This window comes from Euwallacea fornicatus, chromosome 37 (genome assembly GCF_040115645.1).
Source record: "Euwallacea fornicatus isolate EFF26 chromosome 37, ASM4011564v1, whole genome shotgun sequence".
Taxonomy (NCBI): Eukaryota; Metazoa; Arthropoda; class Insecta; order Coleoptera; family Curculionidae; genus Euwallacea; species Euwallacea fornicatus.
This window is the reverse complement of record NC_089577.1, coordinates 631,373-640,926: the sequence shown is the minus strand read 5'-3', so window position 1 is coordinate 640,926 and position 9,554 is coordinate 631,373. Positions and strand designations below refer to the sequence as shown.

Below are 9,554 nucleotides of genomic sequence, written 5' to 3'. Positions count from 1 at the left end.
AAGAACCCCAGCTGTTCGTGAGCTCTAAAATTGACCTAATTCTGGAAAATTGTCGTGGAATTTTCCCCAGATGACTATGCGCTTTCGAATATTATACCCATAATTGTTTCCTATAAATTTCGGAATATTCTCTTTTACTTGAGAAAACCCATTTGCGTAACTATTGGAACCGAAGGTTTTCCAGACATTACTCTGTATTTATAGAAACCGTTACGCCACTGCTTTTCATGTATGCTGTTGGATGCATTAGCGAGAGTTTTCAGTAGAAGTTTTGTACACGCTCATTCCCGTTAATGATCCTCATTAATGCACAAATTCTCATTAATACACGATTATTGCAATTCCGAAAGTAGGCTGACAATTTCGAGGCAACTGGTTGATAAATACCATGTTTTTGATTAATATTTCTGCGACTTCTGTTCGCATTTGCTACCAATTGAGCTCTCTCAAATCGAGCCGTCCAAGTGCATCCCGATAAAAGCCCTTAAGCCGATCATTATCCCATCACGCTTTCTGAAAGATAATTGCATCTTTGCCGAGACTTGTTGACTATATAATTTATTGTCAACTATTGTTGGTCATCATTATATAACGTGATGCTCCGGATTCTGATCAACGTCTCTCGCTTTCGCGAACGAGAAGAGTTTACGGCCAAATTGTTATTCTGGCCATCAAGCGCGGGTTTTTAGCGGCCGCTTCTTCTTCGCGTGGCCATTGATAAAGGACGCCATATTTACGAGAACTCACTCCAGTAAACTGCGAAAGTAATGGTGGCGATATAAGTTGATTTCCTTGTAAATCACATTCAAACGGCCGTTCCGCTAGTTCTTTTATCGGCCGGTAAGTGCTTCTAAGCGGCTACTTGCCATTCGTTACCGGAGCTGCCGCGAAAGTTGCGGCCCCGTTTCAACCCCCAATCAACCTCCTGAGTGGTTTTCTACAAACCCTCCAAGTAGCATGGAACTTTACAAACATACGCATAAAAAGAAACTGAAACAAAAGTCTACAAACGGGGCTTATGTGGCACTTCTCGGAGCCCCCGGTAAGGCACCAAGAGGCCCACTAATGAGAGGCAAAAAAGTCGCCTTATGATAATGCGATGGTGGTTTTTCACATGCAGTTATTTTTTCAGGAGTTTTAATGCTAAATAATTCAGCGCACGCGTCTCCTGCGCGCTCAGGCTTTGCGACGACATCTAGGGGCATTAAAGTCGTTTAGCCGACCGGGCACGGAGGTGGTCTAGTGCCGGACATCTCCGTTTTTGCTCGCGAAGGAACTGGCATTCCTTAATACACGAGAAGATGACGAGGCGCTTGGCGTTTTGAGGGCCCTTGCAGGGCTCCTGAGGTGCTTAAATACCTGACGAGGCTTGTACCACAATCGGAAATTAAAGGGAAATCCGTCCAGCTTTAAGCCCCTCCAGTGTCGAGCTACCATCCGTCCATTTATGCCTCAGAAGAATTATACACACAGATGTATTGCGTCTACGGCAATTAATGGTGAATGTAAACAAACAAAAGGTTTAAGAAGCTTTAGAGATGCCGGCATCTATGGTTCAGTAGATCGTACGGTGAAAGATAATAAATAAGAAAAGTAGGAAGAGCCCAACAATGGATCCGTTGGCGATGTAAAACAATTTCGAATGCAAATAAATCGGAAAAGCCATTTAGACGTATACGCGATTTCCAAATAGTGGTACGCGCAATCCGGCTGAATAGGTACGACCGTAAAATACGACTTGGCGATTATCTTTTATTGGTTTATGAATGCGGCAATATATTACGCTGATGCGTAGACTGTGAGGTCTGGTGGAAGCAGAAGAGGCAGAGGAAAAAACGGGAGTTGAACTTCAAACGAGAACGCGGATGGCACCTCCGCGCCCGCTCGCCCCGGCGCAACTGAATGAGGATATAAATCTCGGGAGCAAATTTATTCAAATTTATTTATTAGCATTGGTAATGCGAGTTGGTGGCATGTGGCCAGTTATAGAGCTCTCAATCATTTTAATATTTCACGCCCGTCGCCATTGACGTAGCTGCGGAGCCCCATAAATTCACCATTTTATTGCCCGGCAATAGGTAAACTGGAGATCTTCGGCCACGGCACGCCATTCAACAAACATCGCTCGTTTTGTAATAGTCAACCTGTGTTATAAAATCCCGTTAATTTGGCTTTATAGTCAATGCCCAGAAAATCAAATGTACGATAAAATGGCGGGTGGCCTCGGTGTTATCAAATTTAAGTATTCCTGAATGGTGCGACTTGGCCGTGTCCAATTTACACATTGTAACTGAGAATCGGGACTTTTTGATAGACATAATAAAATTTTGCATCTGGAAATGCCCACTAATTGACTAACTTACCTCTAGTAACACCGGTTTTTCGTTTAACCTTTCAATAAAGCTGATTTGAAGTTCTCACATCACACCACATACCACCGATACTCCGACGTTTGATAAAGCGATTTGCGGTACAAAAACAGTCCAGAAAACGGCCTTTAGCTCGCGCCCTTTCGCGCCGTCCATTTTCGCCAGATTTTTATTTATTTAAGTAGTTTGTAGATTCGGACATTTTACACGAAAAACTGGTGTCAAACTGAAAAAATCGGAAAGGTCGCGCGGATCGTCATACTGATGACAGATGACAATTATGGCCGACAAACAGTCGAATTGCAAGATGCGCAGAAGATGTTTTTGCTTCTGAGAGCATGCACGTCACTACATGGATGAGCCATGCCATGATTGTTCCGTAGTGCCCTCACTAAAGCGTGCTTGATCACGTATTTTATTACTTACAAGAAATTTCCTGAAGTATTAAAAAAAAACTAGAGGCTCTATAATGGCATTTAAACTGTTGCGGTAGCTGTGACAGAAAAGCCACAAAATTAACTCAAATTCGAGTTTGGAAAATTTAAATTAAAGAATGTACTAAAATTCCCTATCTCATCTTAGCTTATTCAAACTTGGCAGGGTCAATTAGCCATACGTGGACTGCGTCTGAAAATTTTTTCAGACTTTTCCTAACTCGATCCTCGGAGATACATGGTAAAATCACTATATCGAAAAAGTTACCGACCCTGCATTAAAATTTCTAATCAGTTCGGGTTGAGGGAATCACTTATAGTTTTCCCGGTATACGAAAAGCAAAGTATGACTCTCAAAGAAAGTATGATTCTCAAAGAGGTGCAGTGCATCCTCCACAAACAATCGCTCATTAAGCCGTAAATAATCGCTTGCACAATGGCGTGTTATGACATGATTCACAGTTTAGCCCAATAACCGGCTTGATTTATTAGATACTTATCCCAGAGCCGGCCGTAACTATTTAATTGTACCAGAAATATAAAAAACCCCGCCTATTATGAAGACATAATGGGATCTGACTTTAATAGATTCTTTAGCCGTTTACGAGTTTCTCTCGGTGCAGCTCGTTGCGAAAATAAATAAATCAATATCGAAGTCATAACGCGTCGCATTGAGGCAATCCCATAATACAGGCCAGACCTGAATCCTGGCCGCATACTAATGGGTCCATAACTATTCCGGCCCGGTACTATCGGACAATTAAATTTCGTGCAATTGACCTTGTTTTGTAAGAGAAGACCATTTTTTATATTCTGCTCGGGCCCCTGGGCCCCCTATAAATGGCCACGATGTCTTCTCCAAGGTATCAGACTTCGCTTTACAGTCAAACAACCATCAACTTTGGAAAAATGGCTTCGACAACCTTGGTAAGTACCCTCAAAAGAGTATAATTTCAGTAATTTCTTGTACGGATCAACAGTTCGTAATCTTCATGGCTGCATTCGGCATCTCCGGCTGTTTGGGAGGCGTCGGCGTCGCAGTCCCAGCAGCAGTACCAGCCGCCTATTCAGTACCCTACGCATCCTCATACAGCGCCAATGTTGTCAATCACGCAATCGCAGCCCCAGTTGCAGCCCCGTTGGCGGCAGCTCCATTCGCACCGGCTGCCGTAGCAACAGCTTCGTTAGTTTCCAGAGCCGCTCCCTTTGTCGCTCCAGCTGTCCCCTTTGCTTCTCCCTACGTAGCTTCGCCTTACTCAGCTTTCGCCGCTCCATATGCTGCAGCTGCTCCTTATGCTGCTTTACCTGGAATCGCTGCTCCTTACGCTGCTCTTCCAGCTGCGGCCGCTCCCTATACAGCTCTGCCAGCGGCGGCCGCTCCCCTCATTGCCGCCAAATGAGTGTGAGAATCGGTGGTCTTGAGATGAGGTTGTGGTGGAGCCGGTCCGTTTGATCTGTACATTGAAGATGTGATGTAAATATATTGTTGTTATATTTTTCGAACTTTTTTTAAAATTAATTTGCGGTGCTAGAAGCTAACACCTCTGGTACATCGTGTTTTACTGGGCTGTTGAAGCAGAATGTGCAGTTGGAGTATTGCTGATGTTCTATCCGAACATAGGTTAAATGTTGCTTTGGTAAAGTCGATGAGTCGTAAACGTCAAAGCGCCAAAGGTGATTCACTTTTGTTTTTAATGGTGTTTTCTGCAAGTCCGGTGGGTTCAGTTGCTGCATTTTTTCCCAGATTTCTGAATGTTTAGGCACGCAAACATAAAAGTATTGCAAAAGTAGTGAGACGCCTCATACGATGTGTTTTATTTAGTGTTTTGACGACGGTTTTCCGCCCTACGGTGCTGAATTTCTAGTGCAAACTATCTAGGAAACTAAGGTAAGACTTGGTGTTCTTAATTCTCTTTTTGGAAGTTTCCGAAAATGTAAATCTAGATTTAGCGATAAAAAGGTAAAACATGCATGCCAGATACCTTTATGTTGAAGCTAACAACTTTACTCAAGGTGTAAATAGCCATGGTTTCCAAAAACTCCTTGAAATTGGGCCACTTTCATCATATTTACAATAAAATATAGTTGTTCGATTATTAATTGCAATTAATATTATATATTTTTTATTATATATAAATTTAATGAAATTGTAAATATGTGCGAAGTAGGCCATTAGTGCAGAAAGTGTAGTTAGAGCAATTAAATTCGTATACTCCGAACAGTTAATTCTGTAAGTTGGCAACATCGCGAGTATTCCGCCATTTTCTCAAACTTCAATTTTTGGTTAGTACTGTAAGTGGGCAAAACTCTATTCCACCGATATTTATTAAATTACGCAGTATTTTCGGTCGAAGACCGCAACATTCCCGATGGAAATGACTTTGGGCCCCTAACACTCGACACTCGTGTCGGAAGACTCCAGATTCTACAGGTTTGAATCAATATTTAGTTCCAAATCAATCAATTAAGTTTTGCATATGTGACCTCCAGAAGTAGCGAATCTGTCTAAAGCCCGATCAAGTTATCGAGCAATTCATAGAGAAATGGAGGCCGCGGTGCAGTGATTGTCTGTGGAGCGAGAGTGGTGCGTCCCCAAACAAGTAGGCCCAATGGTGTGTCGAAACTTGACCAGCCACAGTATCGGTCAAGCTGAAAAGGACTGTTTCCGAAGGTATCAGGTGAGCCTAAAAGCTGCTTCAAGCACGATCGCTTCAACCTCGATTTATCATAAACGTGTGGTTTAAAACCTACTCAATCTGCCTGAAACAGTCATATTTATGCGTTTAACACGAAATCGATGTCCGCACTGCGATAACGAGGCAGATGACGAGATTACGGCAAAGCTTTTCAATCAGAACAAGTGTTAATTTGCCCGTCGCATTCAGGTTAACCTTTGCCGTAACGGGCGGACTGTATCGTGACATCTCGGGCGAAATAATGATAGCCGCGCAATGAAAGATTGGACTCATTAAAACGGGCAATTGCCAATGGAACAATTGAATGTTAAGTAGTCCCCGAAAGTGCTCCGGTGTTTCCCAATTCGAGGCAATTCTCCCAAGAGCTTTCCCTATAGTCTTATAATAATTTACGTTCGTTGAGAAAACTCTAGAGAATCGCCCGCTAACATTTCTCATTGTTTATTAGAAACATCACGATCGAGATCAAACTTTAGTTTACCTTAAATGACATTCAGTTGGTAATTACCGGAGTAGATTACCAGCCTTGGTATTTATATTATTCTCACACTACTTGTTCTGATGATGTACGACTTCATGCGCCGCCATAATTACAGGGTGTCGCTACATTCTAAAGGGCATTTTTGAATTTAACTCAAATGTATACAGGGTGATCGTATCTGACAACGAGGCCTACGGAACTGGTCCTCGGCTCCTGCCCGAGAGTTCCGTACAGAAATACGGTTTTGTTTTACCGATGCTGCCCATCGGGCGGTCGGAGATTTACATTACGATTTTACTAATGACAATTTATATCGAAAGCGCCGTTCAAAGAGACGATTCTTTATGGTCTCTGAGCCGGATTGTGAAACGTATATTTGTTTTATTTTTTTATTACATTAATAAACGTTTCAGATTTCTATTTCTGTTATAAATAATCTTCCCGTATAGGGAGCATTAGCATAGGAATGTCAGACTTTTTTCCGCCCATTAACTGTATTTAGGCGACTCCCAAGTCGCGGGTGCTAAAAAAAGCTTCTTGAAATGTCATTTTCGTATCTCAAGTTTTCCCCCGGGGAATCGTACGATTAGAAAGTTTTCAAGCATTTCCATCGAATTTCCTAACTTCTGTGGATTACCAACAAGCTGCAGATCGGCGGACGGTTTTCCTGGCTCTAACTGACTTCTGAAGAGTCGAAGAGCACGACAGAGTGACTTTCCTTCAACAGTGCTTGCAGTGCTTTTAGGAGTGCATTTCCTCTACATTCACATGCTTTGTTCTATCTTCTACATTATTTTAAATTATTTCAATTCATTGCGGAGTTGACGACATCTTTGCTCATTTTTTGGAAAGAGTTCCATGGCGAAAGTAACGTCAAATAGAATCACCTTCTTTCCACCAGTTTCAGTATATTTAAATACATTTACTCTCCTCCAAATGCAGAGGAAACAAATTCCCCGTGTCAAAAGTTTTCAAACAGCCCTGCCCGTCCTAACGGACTTTCGTGATATCTTCGCTGAAGACCTTGCATGTTTCTTGGCCTAACCACGGGCTCCGTCCAAGGGATAAGCGATGTCCCGGGATGGAAACTTGTCAATGGAATTTCACCTGAAATGTATATATGAGTAATGTTAAAGGCCGTTTCACAAGTGGCGCGGCCGATGGCGAAAAAGGCACACGCTTCTGTACAGTGCTACCGCGTACTGTTTTGACCATCTCGTGCCCGAACGCAATCCATTATTAAATGGCCCCGGGCCGTTCGCACATTGCGGTAGCGATTTTCAATTAGATGTATTATTAAGCCCCCGTCACAATGGGCGATTTATGGATCTGCCCCGATCTTTAAACAATTGCCCATACCGATAGATCTACTGGTGCTTCAGCCTCGTTACTCTCCAACCAAGAGAGTTTTCCGCATGCATCAGAGGGTTAGAAAAATGTGTACGCATGTAGCGATAATCCCGCCAAGATTTATCGCCCTCCGTTAGCGTTAGCGATGGGTTTTATGGGCGCGAGTCCCATTTAGCAGAAACGGTTGTGACGTTTGTGGTCCGGAATATTTACGGCCGTTTGCCCCCGATGACCGGGGCCATCCAATTCTTCCCCGATATGTTTAATTGGCAATAAAAGCGCGGTAATTTTGCAAGGTGTTCTCTCTGGCTGCAAGTGGAACGGGGAGTGTGAAATAGATCTTTTTTTTTTTTCAACGGAGACCGTAGACATAGATCACAGCCGCGATGAGCCTGAGCGTTACACATACAAATTGCACCATTGGCCGTCTAAGGCGAAAACGAGTGGTACCGGACCATTACACGTCGCGAACCGCCGGGCCCGTTTGACAGACTTACGATTATTTAATTCCCTTTCTATATAAACGCGAAGAATTTGATTCCTAATACTTATGGACTGCCGATTCGAGACAGGTCAATAAAATGGTACGCCTCTGGCCGAGGAAGACACACAGGAAATTGTAAATATCGCCCACAATGGGAGCGTTATTAGAGTTGGTGGGCGCGAAACCATAACTACAACGAATAAAGAGCGATCTTCTGCCCGAGAATAGATGGCTAACTAACCGACAATAAAGATCTGGAATAATTATCCTCATCAAACCTCGTGGTCGGTAGCGTGGGAACCGTTTTTTTGACCTCTTTTATTATCAAATCATACACAACTAAAACTACATACAAGAGACAAAAGAGAGAAACTAGAGAGCCACCGCAGCATACTTACAAGACAAGCACGGTGGTCTTGCCTGAATACGTTTACGGTCTTAAATATCACAAGAACTATACGCGTTCGGAGATTATTTATACGTCGCGGGCATTATATTGTCAGGAAGTCATATTAATGGCAATACTTGCGTATGATGGAAGTTTATATAGGGCTCCCGTGAACGCTCCTATGTCCGTATGATTTATTCCTGAAGATAAAGCCACCGGTCGCGCTATTTAGCCTCCATAGATTTACTGCTCACCGGGGCAGCCATTTACTCAACTGATGACCAAATCCCATCACCGGTTTGATGGCTCTTAGGGTATGATTGCCAAGGACAAAAGAACGAGGTGGAAGAGACCGAAATCCAATTGTACCCAGGCTAATTGCAGGAATTGCACTGCAAGGAGGGCATTAATTGTCCCCTTAAATTATTCGACATCTTGCAAAACGAACGTCAATCAAATTGGGTCACTACGGCTCAACGAACTTGTCGCCTTTGTTCGGCCCGAAACACTTTAGTCGTCTGGAGGGGCTGATTCTTGCCTGCAATTTTTCGACAAAAATTTGTAATCCTGCCCTGTCCTGCTGGAAATGACCCGAAACTCCTCTCCCGTTCCGGAAAAATTAACGCCACCTGTTGGGAAAAATGTAAACACAAGAAAGCGAGTCGAAGTGCGTTGTTTCGCTTTCTTCAGTTCATCTACGTTTTGCGTAACGCCGATCTCGGATTTGAATTCTCGAAAAATAATTTAAATCGAATTTCGAAATTCGACAGGCCAAAGCGCTCGGAGTAACCCACCTCGCTGTCCTCTCACGTTTTTATGGGGCCGAAGTTATACAGGGCGAGTCGGGGGGCCAAACTTCAGGAGCGTGTCGTACACGAAAAATAAATGTAAAAAAAACTCAAATGTTGTTATCCGATTTTCGTTTGTTTACAAGTTATAGCGTAAATAAAACGTTGGATTGGTCGTGATGGCCTCCAAGGTCTCCAGACCTCGCACCACTAGACCATTGTTTGTGGGGTTGGTTTAAAACTGAAGTGTACAGACTAAAAGTGGACGCTCAAGATGCACCAATTCGACGCATTAGAAATGCTGCAGCTGCCATTAAAGAAAGACATGAAACAATCAGGAGCGCAACGAATGCTCCTCATAGACGAAGCCGAAAATGTTTAGAAGTTAATGGCGATATTTTTTAACATTTACTATGATATCCAAACGTTCATTTATGGAATTTTTTATGAAATTTGTTAATTTTTTTAATTTTATGTTTTAATTTTATTTACGCTAGTAAACAAACGAAAATCGGATAACAAAATTCGAGTTTTTTTACATTTATTTTTCCTCTACAACACGCT

At 42.8% G+C, this 9,554-nt stretch overlaps 2 protein-coding genes and 1 long non-coding RNA gene across 3 annotated transcripts in view; 2 read left to right on the top strand and 1 right to left on the bottom strand.

Annotated features, from left to right (window-relative positions):
* Positions 1–3,652: 3,652 nt before the first annotated feature.
* On the top strand, positions 3,653–4,203 carry LOC136349211 (cuticle protein 16.5-like). The gene is made up of 2 exons (XM_066300611.1): positions 3,653–3,730; positions 3,784–4,203. Exons 1-2 carry the CDS (start codon positions 3,653–3,655, stop codon positions 4,201–4,203), a joined length of 498 nt encoding a protein of 165 aa, XP_066156708.1.
* A 775-nt stretch (positions 4,204–4,978) lies between these two features.
* Positions 4,979–9,554, top strand: part of LOC136349208 (uncharacterized) — a 53,950-nt gene continuing 49,374 nt past the window's right edge. Inside the window, exons 1-2 of the long non-coding RNA XR_010733776.1 lie at positions 4,979–5,234; positions 5,294–5,481. This is a non-coding gene — a long non-coding RNA (uncharacterized lncRNA). The remainder of the gene's footprint in view (positions 5,235–5,293; positions 5,482–9,554) is intronic.
* The window catches only part of LOC136349207 (3-hydroxyacyl-CoA dehydrogenase type-2-like), a 61,133-nt gene continuing 58,636 nt past the window's right edge, over positions 7,058–9,554 (bottom strand). Inside the window, exon 6 of the mRNA XM_066300604.1 lies at positions 7,058–7,087. Coding sequence (XP_066156701.1) covers positions 7,073–7,087 — 15 coding nt within the window. The 3' untranslated portion in view covers positions 7,058–7,072. The remainder of the gene's footprint in view (positions 7,088–9,554) is intronic.

Coding starts and splice junctions, on each gene's coding strand:
- LOC136349211 (XM_066300611.1), top strand. CDS start 3,653: ATGTCTTCTCCAAGGTATCAGACTTCGCTTTACAGTCAAACAACCATC. Junction 3,731..3,783: donor AAATGGCTTCGACAACCTTG/GTAAGTACCCTC, acceptor ACGGATCAACAG/TTCGTAATCTTCATGGCTGC.